This window comes from Aphelocoma coerulescens, chromosome 2 (genome assembly GCF_041296385.1).
Source record: "Aphelocoma coerulescens isolate FSJ_1873_10779 chromosome 2, UR_Acoe_1.0, whole genome shotgun sequence".
In the NCBI taxonomy this organism is placed as follows: domain Eukaryota; kingdom Metazoa; phylum Chordata; class Aves; order Passeriformes; family Corvidae; genus Aphelocoma; species Aphelocoma coerulescens.
Window position 1 is genome coordinate 44,027,310 of NC_091015.1, and position 18,101 is coordinate 44,045,410.

At 41.3% G+C, this 18,101-nt stretch overlaps 1 protein-coding gene across 1 annotated transcript in view; it reads left to right on the forward strand.

Annotated features, from left to right (window-relative positions):
• PLEKHA8 (pleckstrin homology domain containing A8) overlaps positions 1-17,739 on the forward strand; it is a 31,410-nt gene extending 13,671 nt beyond the window's left edge. The window contains exons 5-14 of the mRNA XM_069007211.1: positions 1,026-1,184; positions 2,086-2,126; positions 2,815-2,972; positions 5,491-5,650; positions 6,056-6,141; positions 6,778-6,836; positions 8,104-8,234; positions 8,736-8,806; positions 10,069-10,130; positions 11,015-17,739. Coding sequence (XP_068863312.1) covers positions 1,026-1,184; positions 2,086-2,126; positions 2,815-2,972; positions 5,491-5,650; positions 6,056-6,141; positions 6,778-6,836; positions 8,104-8,234; positions 8,736-8,806; positions 10,069-10,130; positions 11,015-11,212 — 1,125 coding nt within the window. The 3' untranslated portion in view covers positions 11,213-17,739. The remainder of the gene's footprint in view (positions 1-1,025; positions 1,185-2,085; positions 2,127-2,814; positions 2,973-5,490; positions 5,651-6,055; positions 6,142-6,777; positions 6,837-8,103; positions 8,235-8,735; positions 8,807-10,068; positions 10,131-11,014) is intronic.
• The last annotated feature ends 362 nt before the right edge of the window (positions 17,740-18,101 follow it).

Below are 18,101 nucleotides of genomic sequence, written 5' to 3' on the forward strand. Positions count from 1 at the left end.
ATGCAGTCCACAAAAAAAGAGCAAAACTGATATAAAGAACTGCTTGGTTAGCCTCTCTTAAGTTAAAGTTTCAAACCTTGCAGATCGACCAAGGAAGCCTCATTTAAGAGGGACCTCCTAAAGACAGTGATCTGCCCCTTGCTTTGAGAGAGAAATGTGTGAAGAGGGATGTGCTTCCCTTGTTAGAGAAGCTGGTGTGGAGTTCTGGGATGCCTCCCATTGGAGAGATGGATGCTCAGGTGCAGAACAAGCAGGCAAAACACCTGATGGTTAATCATTTGTATGTCCAAGCCATCTCTGTAAAGATACTTGATAAACTTTTTAAGGTGAATTAAAAGACAGTGCAGAAGCCTGATGTGACTAGGCTTCTGGCTTCTAGAATGACTAAAAGGCACTGTTAGAACTTGCAGCTCACAGGTGTTGGTTGACCTGTAATGTGGTGTTTATCCTGCTCATATTTCATGCATCTGGGACAAGACTCTGTTTCCCTGACCTTACTGGCATTTAACTGCAAAGATTTATTGCTAAAAGTGTTTCAGCATCAATAACTCACTTTGCAGAGTGGCAGTGTCATACTTCATTCTGTGCTTTTGTAATGTGCAGTAATTTTTTGTTCATTGGGTTTTTGGAGATGATTATCTGCAGATCGTTCTGCATCTATTTAATTTGTTTACTTTTCGTTTCTCCTGTCAGTGGTGTTTCCTGGAATGCCATTGTTGAATACATTCAGGCTTAGTGTTTCATACAGTTCTAACACCAATAAGATAAGTAACTAAGAGGCATTGATTTCAAAACACAAGCATACTAAGCCTGTTGTATGGAGAGTCTGACAACAGTGGTAATACTGCAAGGGGACACAGCCACAGTAATGTGTGATGCCAGTTCTCTGAGCAGCTGACACACTGAATTTTAGTTCATGTTAACCAGAAATCACAACTGTAGCAGCTCTGGGCTTTGCAACATTAGTTGCTCCAAATTGATCTTCTGTGGTGAGTCCATTTCTTCCAATTGATTTCTTCTCACAGAGTGAGATTGATATGGGAGCTCTGTTGAAATCAACCTGTGACACTTTCCTGAAGACTCTTGAAGAATGTATGCAGATTGCAAATACTGCCTTCACTTCTGAGTTGTTGCATCAGACCCCACCTGGATCCCCAAATTTAGCAGTTCTCAGAACAAGCAAGGTAATGGCCAGTGTCTTCTTTTCTCAGCCTTGGCAGGGATGCTAATGGGTCCTTTGTCAAAAGTAGCATTTGTAGAAGTAGTGCCTTTTTACCCATATCATAGCTACTGGTCGTACACTGGACATACTCTGCTATTTCTTGTGGTTTGCAAGTGAGGTAAGGCCATTTTTTTAATAAGCAGTGACCATCTCTTAACCTTTAATGACAGGTGAAAGTTATTAAACATTAACTTTCAGGGCCTGAAAGTTACACAGTGGTGTTTCAAAACACCTTAGCTCTACAGCAAGTTTGTCCATTGTGGGAGCTCACAGCAATTATTACTCTGCTAAGCTACAGCATTATTGGATATGTGCTAATATGCCAGTGGGAACTGATGAGTTTAGCTTTTTAATGACAAGGGCACTTTCTTGAATCCTGGATCCATAACTACATATGCAAAACTGGAGCATCTCTGGCAAATGGGAAGTTAAGGTCTATGTTGGAAGGCAGATGCATGACTGCATCTGAGAAATGAGATTGCTTCACCATACCTGATACCTAGCCTCATGTTTCTTCTGGATTTTTCAAAATTTTTTTTATTCAGTAAAGAAAACATTGTGAAGGAAACTCACTGCTTTGCTTCTTTTCCGTGTGCTGTGTGGTGTCTCACTTGACACTTGCTAGCTAGCTTTTGAAAGAAATCTGATTTTCTTTCTTTCCCTATTTCTTTGTTTCTTTACAATATTGTAATGGTGTAATAATGTAGCATCATTTTCACATTTGTCTGTATACTGCCTCCAGGTCAGAGAAGTAGTGAGGGTTTTTTTGCTGACTCCAACTTGTGTTTAATAAAATGTGAAGTTTGAGAAGTGTGATTGTCTTGTTGCTTTAAAGAATATTCTCCCCCATCCATATCTTTCAGGTAAAGCACTCTGTCTTGTCCAGTCACACCTCAACAGAAAGGTATGACAGAAGTCTTTACTGTCAGTCTCTTTCTAATCTGCATTTGGTGGTGTCTGTTCTTTCCTCATTGTTACTCGGTACTGTTACTGGATGCAGGCAGAATTGTATCGCTCTGAGCTGCCTGCTTGGAAGCAGGTGAAACAGGTGAAACAAAAAGGATGTGGCTCACCCCACTTCATGTCTTTTCCATATCAGCCCTTTCCCTGTCATTTTTCTCTGCAGTCCACTTGGTGTCTTACTGCTCAATCACCAGCCAACTCTCTCCCACTTCAGTGCTCCTTCCTGCATTTTAGATTCCACTCTGTAAGCTCATAAAAATCACTGATGGTGAGCAGACTGATTCGTGGAGTAGGTGGCAAGGATGTATATTTTCAAGTACTAATGAGGGGCTATTCTATAAGTTACAATACCTGCCTGTGTTTTTCTTTTCTGTTACTGTATTTTTTTGGTTATGTACCTTTTTAATAAAGATCACTGTAAATGTACTTGAACTCTGCAAGCTGAGGTTGAGTCTTTAATCCTCTTTGCTGCAAAAAGCTGCCTCATTCTTGTTATTATTTTAGATAAGTAATTTTGCATGTGACAGCCTATAACTTCTGTCAACCATTTTCTCGTGTTATTTGTGTGTTCACAGGAAGAAGCTTACCAAGCAATGCTTTATGCACTATTATTCTTTCTCTCTCTTCAGGCAAGTGGAATTGAACCCCTGTGAAAATGGCTGTGTAAAAGCAGAAATTAACCATCAAGAGCAAACAGTTATTAAAAGTATGGAATGTTTAAACTTGGAAACAAATGAGGGGAGTGGTGATGTTTATGTTGAAGATCATGTAGCAGAGGATTTGGCAGGTAAGTATATGTACAGTGTTTTATCCAGGATGATTTTTCTATAGGTGTAAATTAGTGAAGGTATAGGCTCCTTGTGAGACTGCTGATCCCTGATTCCCAGGAGAGAGATTATCTTTTAGTCTGATACCTGCCCCTTGCAAGTTTTCTCAGCATAACTCCTGCTGCCTTTGTGGATGGCTAACTTGGGACTGAGTGGAGAAGGAAATCAAAGATTCTGTTTTGGCCCTCCAGGTGCAGATTGATGTGTGTAACAAAGCAGCCTGGCAGAGCTTGGGCTCTCCTTGCACTGTGGGCAGACACGTTATTCCCTGCTTGTATGTAGGGCTGCAGTGTCAGAAGGGGCCATGGAAGCTTTGTGTGCCTGTCTGGGAGGGCTTGAACTTTTAGACACTCTCTATTGCTCTGACGAATGTTTACAGAAAATTACCTCTTTTTCTGCAACTAAGAGTATCCTAGAAAGCATCTTAGTTCTTCCTTTACATTAGGAATAGAGGGAAACTTAGATTTGTGTGTGACTTCAGTAAAATATTGTTGAACTAATTCAGTATAAAATTCTCTCCCATGTAGTTATATTGTTAAGGGCTGCTGAACTTAATTTGGATAACTATTCATGTAACGTGATTTTTGCTCATCCTGTTGAATGGACTTTACTATCTTTGAACAGTGGCTTTCTTTTCCTGGCTGTTATTCCAAAATATAAATATGCAGTCAGTGAGTCAGCAGAAGATTTTAAGCTCAAGTTAATGATGGTAGTGATTTTGCCCTTATGGGTTCCCTTTGGAATTTTTCCCCTTTTTGTGGTTGGCACTATGTAGTGTGGTAAGTCCCTGCAGAAAAACACACACATGTCACCATTTAGCATAATATCTCAATAAAACAGCTCTAAAACAAGGACATCACACTAGTTCTAGTAAAGTTGTTGGTGTCGTTTAGCTACTGTGGTTCCTGTGCCCAGAAGAGAAAAGGCTACCCCCTGTTGGGTACACACATTTGAGCTGCAGAGGTTTGCTGTCAGTATGGGGTGGAGTTAGGATGTGCTGGGCCGCCCATGTAGACTGGGCTGACCCAGGCAGCCCATGGGCTTTTTTTCGCTGATGGGTGTTCCCTCTGACCCCAAGAGCTCTGCCCTGTCTCCTTATAAAGAGATACTTTAAAAAGATACTTTTCCCTCCCTCTCCCCTTCATTAAGAGCAGTCAGCCTTTAAAAGTGCTTAAGCACTTAAGTCCCATAGCAAATTTCTCTGTCATTTGAGGGCTTACAGTGTTTGAGTTTGAAATTTCAGAGGACCCAGGGTTTTTGCATAGCACTCCTGTGGAGTCACTGCAGACTTGGGCTGTTTCTCTACTCCCCAGCCTATATGGCATGGTGGAGGACAGATAGTGACATCACTCAAACCTTTATCATTTCTTGGCAGACACTTTGCTTGTGAATGTCAGTGATGTCTGAGGCCATTTTTATTCTGCCTTGAGGAGAATGGCGGGTCTGGATATGAGGGGTTCTTTTTTCACCCCAGCACCAGGTTTGTTCAGTGGTTTTGCAACTAGTAGGGACTGCTTCAAGCCTGCTTTCAGTCGTCACTTGGAGGAATAGAGCTCCTTGCAGCTTGATCCTTTCAGCCAGAAGCTCAGTTCTGCTTCAGGTCTCTCTCTAATCCTCACTGACACTTGAAAGTATTCCTTTCCTGGAAAGACAGGTTCCCCGGGAAATCTTGGATGGTAGTTTGACAGTCTGGCAGCCAGGTGTCCTGTAGCTATGGCTTGCATAATGCAGATGCTGTGAATCATTTTTTGCTTCTTGACTTGTTCTCTGAAGTTCTCCATGAGGTCAGAAGGTCTTACCATGTATGGGATGTATATGGAAGATTTTGTCTGTCCTTTGTCTTCCTTGTGCTGTATGTGAATCAGATGTACTTGGCCCCAAAAAGAAATAAAATAGGCCACAGTGGGGAAGAGGCACCTGGACATTTTTTCTGGGAAACTTTAAAGATATTCATAGAAATCAGGGAGAACAAAGCAGCCTTTGATACCATACAAGTGTCCATCTAAGCAGCCAGGTTGCTTACCTATCAGAAGAAGCAAACACGTTGCTATTATTCCTTTCCTTTTGAAAAGGCACTGTGGCACTTCAACAAGACTGGGAAAGTGACAAGCATGTGAGAAGTAATCTTCCTGTCAGGGAGATGGGTCTGCTCCCTGCTGCACCAAATCTCTTTTTCAGTACTGTTCTTTCTCACAGGACTGTCCTTGCTGAGGTTGTGTGGGCTCACCTGTACTGCAGCATGGTGCTTGGTCTGCCTGATTAAAAGAAATGGGGGGTGACTGATTGAAATGTGGTCTGAGCACCTACGAAACCTGCAGTGAGAGTAGTGGTGCAGGCAGGGATGCTTTTAAACTTGCACTATCCAGATATCCAAGTGCCTTCCTTCAAACAGAAAGGCATCTTGATGAAAAGGAGTAATAATATGTGTATGTAACTGTTTTCTTTTTTTGTTTTTCTTTTGTTTTGTATAAATGTTAGACATTAAAGACAATGGAGAGGACAAGCTCCAAGCTGTAGAAAGTTGTGGTGCCCACAAGTTGCTGCAGTTGGAAACAAATTCTTTAAGTGGATTAACTCTGTGTGAGGAAGAAAGAAATGAAAGTGATTATCCTACCTTCTTCAGTGTCATGAGCAATAGGTAGTACAGTTTTCAATTAAAAGTATTATTGAAACTTTGTTAAGCCTTTAATTGACTTATTTTTAAGACTTCTGTCTGTAAAGCTGTATTTACTGAGATTATTTAACAGGACTGCCTACAGCACAGTAATTGGAAGAAGATATCTTTTGTAAAATTAGCTGTACAGAGTGAAGTGGGAAATTTTTCCTTGTTTGTAATTGCAGGCCTTGCTTGCACACCACCCAATATATGTTCTCTGTAGTCAGTTATTTTAACATAATGAAACAAAAGCCATGTTGGTGGTTTCATGTCTATAAATTTTACCTCTATGCAAATGACTTGGACAGGAAATCTAATTTTGCTTTTAGAAGTTACACAAAAGGAATTGTTGAGGTAACAATATTTTCTGCTTGTCCTGGACACCAGGTTCAGTGATATTGAACTTCGGGAGGAGGAGGGCATACCAACAGAGGAGTTCCTGGAGTCATGTTATGCAATTGTGCCCGTTCTGGGTAAGCAGCTTCCTTTCTTCTGACTTCTTTTGACTGCTGCTAGCAGCAAGCAAAATTGGAGCAGTTGGGTTGGAAAACTTGTTTCTTCACTTAAGTGATACAGTAGAACCAGTATCAGCAGAATCAGTTTGTCTACTACCAGAATATGTTTCTTACCCCTTTGCTTTAAAGAGGATCCACTCTCATTTAGATGGGACCCACATATAAGCTGTTTGGCAGTGTAGGTGTCTGTATGGAGCAGCAATTTCTCTCCCTCAAAAGAGCAGCATAGATGCCTTACAGTCTAGTACAGCTGACAGCACACCATCAGCTGTACTCTCTATTTGATGTTTCCAAAGACTTTGATCTCCAGCTAGCACAGCCCCCCACCAGCTTGACCCCTGCATCTAGTAGATGTGATGTCTCTGTGAGCATGCAGCCTTTTGAAGACTTCTGAACTGTAGGTCGGAGTATTTTAACAGTTGTAGCAACCGGGGTGAACTGGTTCTACACCACAGAAAAACATTTTGTCATTCACTTAGTATTCTCCTGCCATTTAGAAGGATTGCTAAATGAGTAAATTAAATTAATTTTTACGAAAACATGAGAACTGGAAAAAGACACAATTTTAAAATATGGCCTTTTATTTTTCCCTAGACAAGCTGGGACCAACTGTTTTTGCTCCAGTTAAAATGGATTTTGTAGGCAACATCAAGGTAACAACTTGTTTCTAGCACTAATTTTTGTTTTTTAAACAAAATACTCTCTTTAGACACTAGTGCTCAAGAATCTTTGTGGTAGGAGTCAATACTGGAAGGCTATTTAATATTTGATAATGTTACCATCTGTCAGATTAAAGCACTGAAATGCCCCTAATTCTGTTCTGACAGTATGTGCTGTGTTTAATAAATCCAGTTGTGTCCAAACTTTAAAAATACTTGGTTGAGTGCCAAGTGAAAACAGCTGTTACACCTAATGAATATGACTTTGATTCTGAGCTGTATAACTCATGATGTTATGTTAGCAATGTTGACTTTAAGCTGTAAAACAAATGGAGGGGTGAGGGAAAAACCGCTTTGCTCAGCCAAGTAGGAGAGAGTTAATGCTTTAAGAAGCAGTTTCTCAGCAGACTGGGGCAGACCATGCAGGCTTGGTTCTTGTTCTGGAAGTTCTTCCAGCTTCAAGAACCTTCTGAAGAACTTTCAAGAACCTTTGAAATACTGGCTATGAGACAAAATATATTCATAGCGAGACTTTTTGTAGCATTTTCTTTCAAGGAAAAAAAAAAGGAAACCATATCTTCTGAGTGCATGCTAAGGAACATTGTATACAATCAGATTTGTTTGGTTGCTTACCTTATAGAAGGTAGCCACTGGAAGACTGAAAATAGCAAGAGAAAAGAATGCTATTTAAAAAACTAAAACATAGAATATTTAGTGTTGAGTGACAGCTACTCCTTTAATGTAGAAGAAAAATCTATTTGTCTGCCCCTTATGTATTGTCTCTCTTGTTTGTGTGAGGAGTTGTGTATAGAAACTCGGGAATAAATTAAAACCATAGGCATGCTGAGCACTGCTAAGTGTGATTGAGAGTTTGCAGTGGTCAGAAGGTAATTTTGCTTGTAGTTGAAGCTCTGGGCAAATGGGACTTTGCTTGAACAGCAGTTTGAGTTAACTCCTTTCCTCCAGTGGGGAAGATGTCAGGTGAACCTCAAGCATTTTGTTGGACAGAAAGGGTAGGTCCCATGTAAATTTTTGACTGAGCTGCTTTATTTTGGTTGTGTTAGCCAGATGTGTCTGCAGTGTGCCCTGGGACAGCATGCCCAGCGTGTCAGAGCAGCCGTGCCATGGGGAGAGTGTGACATCCTTGGGAATCTGTAGTGTCTCTTAGCAGGGAAGAGTCCTGGTAAATAGGTGGTATTTGTAGGACAGGCCCCTGTTTGGTCTTAAAAGCCTAAAGTTCTGCCTATTATATTCTTTCCAGAAAATAAACCAGAAATTTATAACCAACAAAGAAGAGTTTGATACCCTTCAGAAGATCGTGCTCCATGAAGTGAATGCAGGTGTAGCACAAGTTAGAAACTCTGCTACAGAGGCTCTCCTGTGGCTGAAAAGGTAATGGCCTTGTGGATGTGCCTGCCCTGTGAACTGCTGGTGCAATGCGGGGCCTTTCACCAGTGCACGCTTATGTGCATGGAGCAGACTGGTTACTTTCCACGGGCTACATCAATCCAAACTGGCCAGGTTCAACATTGATGTGCTGTCTGTGGTTGTATCACTGCAGCTTTGCCAAAAAAGGCCTGAAAAAACCATTGCAGGCAAGCTTTTTTCCCCTAAGAGTGAAGTTACAGTGAATGGCTGACAGATCCTACTGGGCTAGGGCATCAAGCAGATGATTTCAAGCTGCAGCAGAAATGTTTAGCGAAGTGTTTTTCCCTTGGACTGGGAGAGAGGCTGGAGGAGGTGGCTGCAATTTTGTTCAGATTGAAATTGGCTCCTTAATTCTGAGTTTTACTGCACTTTGGAGTTGTATTGCAACTTCGGGGGCTTTGTTACACTTTGAGTTACTTTCTTATAAACATGGTTTCTTTTTATTTCATGGGTTCATCCCGGCAGAGGCTTAAAGTTCTTGAAAGGGTTTTTGACAGAAGTGAAGAATGGGGAAAAGAATATCCAAACAGCTCTGAGTAAGTGCCAATTGCTTCGTTCTTCATGTGCTTCTAAATTTACATACTTGGCTACTTTCCTCCTTGTTTAGAACCTGTGTCTTCTTTTCTTCAGTGACTGATGATGCAAGTGATCTCTAAGATGTAACATTTTTGAAAACTGGAGCTGTTTAAAATGGCTGCCTTGAGATGGGTTACTAGATAATTGGTAAATGTTGACTTATTAGCAAATAAAGATTCCTTTAATTGACATATTTTTGGCAGAGGAGACAGTCACATCTTAGGGAAACAAGTGCTTTGACTCATTCAGATTTTTCTACTGGTTTGCAGTGGGAGTGCTTCCAAATGAATAATTGCTGTTTTGTTAGTTTTCTAATTCCTTGTGTGATTTGCCATCATTCTTTGAAATCACCTCTTTGCCAACACGGCTGTGAGTTGCCTGCATCAATTAGAAGGGAGGTTGTTACAGAGAAGAAGGATTTTTTCCAAGTACACAATTTCTGATGCTTTATCAGCCTATTGGCCACAGCAAGTACAAAACAAAGTACAAGCCTCCCTTAGACTTGACTTAGTTACTCCTGAGCAAGACCCTCTCTCTATATGCATGCAGTCTAATGTTATAATAATCTTTTAAACCGACTTCAAAACAGCTTTTTTTAAAGTTTTTTCTTTTAGCTTCTTATGCACAGTGAAGCAGTTGCCTTATAGGATTAGTAAAAAGAACTACTACACTGAAGTATGTAGCAGCTCTTGGAAGTGAGACTGTAAATACACTGCTACCAGATATAGGTGTTAAACACCGTGGAAGGTCAAGGCATTTATTTCACCTTCTGAGTCTGAAGGCTTCAGCACTGAATTACTCCTTGAATTGCTCTGTGTCTGCAGCAGTTATGCTGCTGGTTTTTTGTGCTTTTTCATTCCCTTTCTTCCCCTGAAAAGCTCTTCCATATCTGTACCACCAGTGCAGCTTTGGTTTACTGTTGGAGTTTCACTCCATACAGTATTTTCTTAGACTTTACATTTGCCTTCCTGTCTGTTAGAACACTTACTTGCTGTGGATGAGTTGGAGATTTTACAGCGGAGCTGAGACCCCAGTGCAGAAATCCCAAATCTGTCATCTCCTTTCAGTCATAACTTTAGTACTCAGAAACAGCCATTATTTTTGTTGAGTGGCAAGAATATGTCCTTGAATAGTCATTTCTAAGCTCTGAGTTCTCTTTCTGATGCAAACTTAAAACTGCCATACATCTCTCTCTTGATTTTTAATTTTTTTTTCCTTTAAGACAATGCTTATGGAAAGACATTACGGCAGCACCATGGGTGGGTTGTCCGCGGGGTCTTTGCGGTAAGTATTTATCTTGGCTGCTGGTCTTGCTCGTGTGATGTTATGTTGTGTGTAGTTAATAAATTGTGTTAAAATTCTAAGCATTAAAATGAGTAGATTGCTTTGCCAGACCTTATTTTCAAAGTGAGGATTGTGGTTTTCACTATGTGGATTTTTAGGGTGATGCCCGCTTTCTAGAGATGAAACAGACAGATTGCATTTGCATGCTCAATTTTTTAATTATGTGCTTTTGAGCACAGTCTTGCAGGGTTATTAAATGAAGAAATGAGGATTTGAGGTTTCTTTTTTGAAGATTGATCTCTCTTTGAATATGATTGAGAGGTTTAGCACAGTGTGCATGAGTTGAAGCAGAATACACTGGCTAGAGGAAATTTTTCATCCAGTCTGGCAGCTCCCCCTTGTGTCTGTCATTGGAAAATTATCACTGAAATTACAAAAGGAAGAAGGAAAACCTCATCCAGGCAATCATGGCTTTAACTGAGAGAAGCAGAAATGTTGGAGAGAGCTTTCTAAAGAGCATGTTGAGAATTTGGTGATGGTGTGTAATGCTGGGTTGGGAGCTCCTCTAACAAACTATACTTTATTTGGGGTTTGTATTTAATTAATTTCTGATGTACTCAATTTATTTATACAAAATATGACTCACTGACACTTTCTAAAAGTCAGGCATCTCTGAAGATGTGTTAAACAAAAATAATAACAAACATGAAAGAAGTTAGCCTCCCTTTTAGTTAAAATTCTCAACATAGGCATGTACGCATGATTGAATTAAAGCTTTGCGGTCTAAGTGCAAAGAGGGAAGTCTTAGAAGCTTTTCATGGCTTTAGTTGGTTTCTTTTTTCCGTTCTGTGTTGCAAATCTAAAAGCTTTTTTCCCTCTCCCAGTTAGCTTTAAGGGCAGCTCCAACGTATGAAGATTTTGTGGCAGCTCTGTCTGTAGATGAGTGCGATCCTCAGGAAGAAACATTTTACAAAGGAATGCAGAGGGACCTCAACATTTACTTACCAGCCATGGAAAAGCAGCTAAATATCTTGGACACTCTCTATGAAGTACATGGTTTGGAGTCAGATGAGGTGGTATGACTACAGCAAGACCACATCTTAAAAATTCAGGGACTGTGTCTGTTAACAAAGATTTCTTCCATTTTGGTTTTGGGACATTGTTTCTGTTCGTTGTATCTTTTCGGGTGGGAAGGGTGTTGAGTGTTTTGGAGGAAGGGTATGTGTGATTTTTATCTTTTCATTACCTTTGTGTTGCATTTAAATGTGGAGGTACTGTCTCTCTCTGGGTCATAACTATGTCTGTGATTAATGTTTCTGACTGTTTCTCTTCTGCCCGTGCACCTCCTCTTCTCTTCACCTCATAGAAGTAACAGAGCAGAATTTGGCCTTTGCTGCCAAGGAGAATTTGGCCTCTGCTGAGGAGAGACCTGTTTGTGCAGCAGAGCTGTTGGGTCATCAATCAGCATGGCACCCAGGCAGGGGCTGATGGCTCTGACTCTCCCATTCCCTGTGCCCACTCCCTGCCATGGTGTAGGAGAATAATGAGAGTTACCCTGGTAGCAGAAGAGAAGGACAGCTAAACACCAGCTTATAATGCAGTGAGTTTGTCCCTCAGTTTGGGTTGAAGCTCTTTAAATGCAAATAGTTAATGTATTTGCATTACATAAATATTTATTAAATTAAATAAATATTTTAATCCAAATATTACAGAGATCTTCACCACAGGTGTATGTGGTTGGTGGTCTGAGTGGCCCCAAGGTCTAGCCTTTGAAACGGGATGTTGTGTTCCCTGACCAGCTCCCAGTATGTGAAAAGCAGATACCATTAAAATCCTTCCTAGACTGCCATTATAGGCAGAAACTTTGTGAAAATGGACGTGAAATGAGTAAAGTGTAGGGGAAGCTAGAATTTGTGATGGAGCTATTACACATTGGACCAATTATAAATCTTGGCTTTTGAAGCTATTTAGAAGTGACTGAAAATTAAGAAAGTAAGATTTGCCCCTTTTCCCATTTTGGTGATACAGATAAAAATGTGTTCCTTAACATTCCTCCTATTAAAAATAATAAAGAAGTCCTTTTAGCTAATGATATGGTTAGAGACAAAATTTCTAGTTGTGGTGATGACCAGAAGGCTGTCTGTGAATTACTGACTCCCATTCAAGGCATAAGCAGGTTTCTATGTGGACCTAGGGCTTCAGATGGCTTTGTACAAAGAGCTGAGTTTAACTCATGTGCAGGAGGGGAGAAGACTGTGCTAGTGAGGTACTTAGAACTACTAAGTTTTCCTAAATACAGAAGGCAGTGTTGCCATACTCACAGAAGTAGTGCTGGCTTTTTCTAGGCTAAAACCAATGTTGTCAGTAAAATGAATGTACTGCAGACCTGCTGCCCTGCATTGCTCTGTGACAGGAGCCTCTGCACACTGAATACTTGATCCTTTCTAAAGGGCCTAGCATTGTGACCTTTGAGAAACATATATGACACGTGAAGAAAAGCCCAACATCAGACTTACTGTGTGAAGAAAGATAGCAGGACTCTAATTAGACATTTCATAGAATCATAGAATAGCTGTGTTGGAAGGGACCCAAGGGATCGGGATCATCAAGCCAAACTCCTGGCCCTGCACAGGACACCCCAAGAATCCCACCATGTGCCTGAGACCATTGTCCAGAAGCTACTTGAACTCAGACAGGCTCGGTGCTGTGACCATTTCCCTGGGGAGCCTGTCCCAGTGTCCAATCACCCTCTGGGTGAAGAACTTTTACCTGGTATCCAACCTAAACTTCCCTGACTCAGCTTCATGCCATTTCCTTGAGTCCTGACACTGGTCATGAGAGTGAAGAGATCAGTACTTGCCCCCTCTGCTTCCCCTTGTGAGGATGTTGAAGACCACAGTGAGGTCTCCCCACAGTCTCCTCTTCTCCAGGCTGAACAAACCAAGTGACCTCCTCATAAGGCTTCCCCTCCAGACCCTTCACCATCCTCATGGCCCTCCTTTGGGCACTCTCTAGTAGTTTCATGTCTTTTTTATGTTGTGGTGCCCAAAACTGCCCTTGGCACTCAAGGTGAGCTGACCCCAGTGCAGAGCAGAGTGGGACAATCCCCTCCCAGGTTCCAGGACACTGCTGACACATGTTCACCTTGCCCCTGATGAGGACCCCCCAGTCTCTCTGCAGCACTGCTCTCCAGCATCTCATTCGTCATTCTGTGCACACAACCAGGATTGTCCTGTCCCAGGTGCAGAATCTGGCGCTTGCCCTTGATAAACTTCATGCTGCTGGTGAGTCCCATCTCTAATGTGTCAATCTCTCTCTGCAGGGCCTCCCTGCCCTCAAGGGAATCCCAATTTAGCTCCTCCCAGTTTAGTGTTGTTGGCTAACTTACTTCGTATCCCTTCCAGTCCTGCAGCCAAGTCAGTAATGAAGATGTTGAAGAGCACAGGGCCAAGGATGGAGCCCTGTGAAACCCCACTAGTGACAGGACACCAGCCTGATGTCAGCAGAGTCACTACAAGCCTTTGCGCCCACCCCGTGAGCCACTTGCTCACTGATCATGTAACATGGTTATTAAGCTGGGTGCTGGACATCTTGTCCAGAAGGATACTGTGAGAGACAGTGTCAAGCTTTGCTGGAGTCCAGAAAGATTACATCAGCTGGCTTTCCTGGATAACTAAGTGGGTTACCTTGTTGTAGAAGGAAATCAGTTTCAACAAGCAGGCCTTCCCTCCCATGAAGCTATGCTGGCTGTGACCAGTGACTGCATTGTCTTTCAGGTGTTTTTCAATACCTCCCAGAATAATCCTTTCCATGATTTTACCAGGCACTGAAGTGAGTCTGACAGGCCTGTAATTTCCAGGGTCCTCCTTCTTCCCCTTCTTGAAAATCAGGACAATGCTTGCCAGCTTCCAGTCAGCTGGGACCTCTCCAGATTCCCAAGAGACTATTTAAATAGTGTGACTTTTTGCTCTGTCATCTTCTCTGAGTTTTACCCATCTGTAGTTCCTCAGTACTCTAGAGGGATCAGAAAAAATCAGGTTTTAGTTTTTTGGATTTTCTTAAATTAAGTAGTATATGTGTGAGTACAAAGTCAAAACTTTTGACCAAAGCTCTATTCAATTGTTTCACTACTCGCGGTGCTAAAAATGAAGCTGAGAGCCTTTGGTATTCAGTTGTCTGCTGCTTCTAAGCATGAATCCAAAGAAATCACCCCTGTAGTAGAACAACCAACTTTCCACCCTGTGTGGTTTCCTCAAGGTTTTCAGCTGTTCTGTGGGAAACTTCACTGTAACAGTTTTTAGCTGAATGCTCTGGAAAGATAATGGAGATCACATTACCACAGAATGTCAGCTAGGTTATGGGAAGACCAGGAAGAGATCCCTCTTCTCTAGAAATTACCTGTCAGGTCATGGCAAAAATTGAATTCCTTTTCGCTCTTAAGTTTTCCAGTAGCAGGAAAGCATATTCAGTTTAGGGTGTTTGGAGGTATTTTGGGGGTTTCTGTCTTGTTTTGGTTTGTTTTTTAAGTAGGAGAACCACTAGTTAGTTAGGTGTGCAGCAGATGCGACATTTGTTTCAGAAAGTCAGGAGGCTTTATTTTGTAGGCAAAGAACATCTTCATTGGGCCACTAGCTCCAGTTACTAACTCCTACCATGCTTCTGTCATCCAACAAGCAGGGAGAGTGTTCCACAAAACATACCCTCTAATCAGCATGGCATTCTGCCTCAGAGCAGGCTTTCTCATCTTGCTCTTCTGTGTAAAGTTGTTTTTTCTGAACTCTGGAATTGGTGCTTGGGAATGTTTTTAAGAGACTGTGGCTTCAGGAGACCCCTCTGTGCTTGTTAAACAGGGGCCTTGCAGAGAAGGAATTGAGCAACGTCTCCTTGCCTTCAAAACTTGCACTTCACCATGCACTGTTCTTGCAGGATGTTGAGCATTTCTAAGACTTCTGAATGCCATCCTTTCAGTCAAACCACCCCTGCGAAAGAAACCCATGCAGCATGTTGCAGAGCTGAACTCCAGGTTGCACCTCTCAGGATGCAGTAGGCCAGACGACCAAGTAGAAGCAAATGCACTGATAAACAACTCACTGTCTTTTCCTGTGGTGTCAGTTTGGCAAGCAGAGAGGATGGCATTTCATTAGAATAATTGTAGAGAACAAGCAACTAACTTTTGGCCTTCAAATTTAGAATTGGAGAGAAGGTTTTCTGTTTCATTTGTTTGGTTTGTTGATTAGTTAGGGTTGTTTTCTTTGTTGTGTTTTTTAATGGCTGACATTTATGAACAGCTGACCTGCACACTGATAGAGATCCACATGACTCTCAGATAACAGCACCCTGGCTCTGTATACTTCACATGAACTGCTTTGTTTTCTTCAATTGCGCTAGTCTGAAGTTTTGCATCCCTTTCCTTTAGAAATGCTTTTGGCTGTTTCCTTCAATGTCTAACAGTTGCATATTCTCAGGGATTTTACTTATCCAAGGTGAAATAAGAGTAATCACAGTCTTACCCTAGGGGGGAGTAAGGCTGCTTTTTGTGAAGTTCGTATAGCTGAGCATAGAACTCTGATACAGCGTATGAGACAGGCAGTGTGCATCCTTGCTGAGACAGGGTAAATCCCAAAGCAATCTGATAGAAGTGCTATCTAGTACTGAATAGTTGCAGTCAGCATATTTGAATAGAGATCCTGAACACATCTTTGTCATTGGCATTAGAGCAGAGCTCTCAATTTCAGTTGAGTTCTGCTTAGCAATGGGACACTTTTATTTATTTATTTTGTTGTTATTTTTTTTAAAACAAGCTATGTTCTGGAGCCCCCTCTGCTATTTTATGACACCATACTCAGTTCCATATTGAAGTTCTGTGACATTACAATTGTAGAATATGAACTGCACACTCAAGTGCTTTAGTGTAAACACAAGGAGTCATTGAAACATCCTGTCTTGACACTGTTGTGCTGTGGATCTCCCTTTAACAGATGCACTTAAAGTCAAGGGCCATGTACCTTCACTTACAAGCTTTTTGTAAAGCATCATCATGATTTAAGTTACAGCTGTTTGCTTTGAAGATGTTTCATAGTTTGAGAAGAGTCGCTTGGTTGGCTGGACATGTAAAAAGTATGCCCAAAATCTGCCCCAGCTGTTTGCAGCCTGCTTTGGCAAAGGGATGTGGGCCATTACAGAAAAAAGTGTTATGTATGTCCATATGCTGGGCCTTCTAACCGTTTGTTTTCATTGTCACTTCAGCTTTTGTGGACACCTTTAGGGAAGCTTAAACTGCCTTTCAGATGCCAGGAAAGATCATTAGCGTGTTCTTACTTGGCTGTCTTGACCTTTTTCCCCACCTGGTCCTTCCTTTTTTACCCATTGTCATCTGCTTTGCTGTCAGAGCTGTTGCTGTCAGAGCAAAGCAGGATGTTTTGTAAGGCATGCAAATACAAACTTGGAAAATCAGATGTGAATTCCTTGGCAGGCAGTGTAAATTGGGACATTGCAGACTCGGGTGTTCTGCCTCATAGGAATGAAAGCACAAGGTTTTTTGGGTTTGTTGTTGTAATTTGTTGTTTTAATTTACTTATTTTTCTTCTCTTGCCTGCATAGTGCAGATAACAAAACAAAACAAGCAGGGTGGGAATAACTGAATTCATGCCTGGTTGCTACCTTCTGTAGCCCCCTGGTGAACAAACCCTGCAACCTTCTGCATGCTCCAGGCAATATAAAACCTCCCTCGTGTAGGAGGGGTGTCCTAGTGCACTTACTGGCTCTGAGCAAACCCAGGCCATGAGCTGATCCTGCTCACAGTTGACACAAGGATTTAAGCACTTGCTTTGAAGTTATGACGTAAGTGTGTGCTTCACTTCCACACACGTGCACCATCCCACTGGCATGCAGTTCTTCAAAATGTAGTCTTTGATTGTCATTTTTAATATCCCTTTCTTGGTGTAAGATTTCTCCCCCACATACTCCAGATGTGCTAAAGCTGGATTTTTTAAATATAAAACTTCCTTGTTTTCATTTCCTGATTTCTGGTTAACACTAAGTGTGTTAACTTTCTTTTTCATTTCAGCATTCAAGGGGTCCAAAACTTGTCGATTCCTTTATTTAAAGCCATTTTGAAAGTTTGAGATTTATGTCTGCTTGAAACTAAACTAATAAATTGCATTCCGGAATAGAATAATTAAACTGAAAACCAAGGCAGGTTGCTTTTATGGTGTCCTTTCCTATTTTGTTTGTTTCAAGCCAGTTTTGGGCATACATTTTTATCAATGTCAAGCTAAGCTTAATGTAAGCCTTACTTTGCATACTAAAATATATACATACTGAAATACATTTGGAGATGAAGAGAAGGTATATTGCCTCACACTTTAAATTTAATGAATTCTAAGGGCTTGTTCGTGCCCACCAGATCACCTCTCTCAGCATAAGCTTTGCACAAATTGTGCTGTCATAAGCAGTTCAGTCTGAAATACTCTGAAGTTTCCAGTCTGCATCATCTCTCAAATCATACAGCATCTGTCTCTTCTTTTGGAGCATTGTTAAGACTTTTGACAGACTTTTATATTATTTCATTATAATAAACTTATTTTAAATAAGCATGTTTTAAAATCTCGTTTTCTCCTTGCATGGATTTTGTTTCTTTTATTACAATATAGGGCCTAAAGTGCTCTTCAGGACTGCATCTGTTATGGGTACTGTGTGAACAGTCGAAACCAGTATGTTTCTGGTTCACAGAAACTTCCTGTATGTATCTTTGTATGAAGAATGTTGACACACATGAAGCCTGTTTAGACTGCAAGAATAAAAGCTGTGTCTGGCACCTGGTTGTGGGTCCTTGGCCAGTGTAAATATGTGAAGATTGTAGTTAAAAAACCCAGTGTGAGAGGGCAGTGTGAGAGGAATTTGTATTTTCAAATTACATTTGTCCTTGGACTTGAATCTCTTCCACAGCGATTTCAAAGACTTCAGAAACTC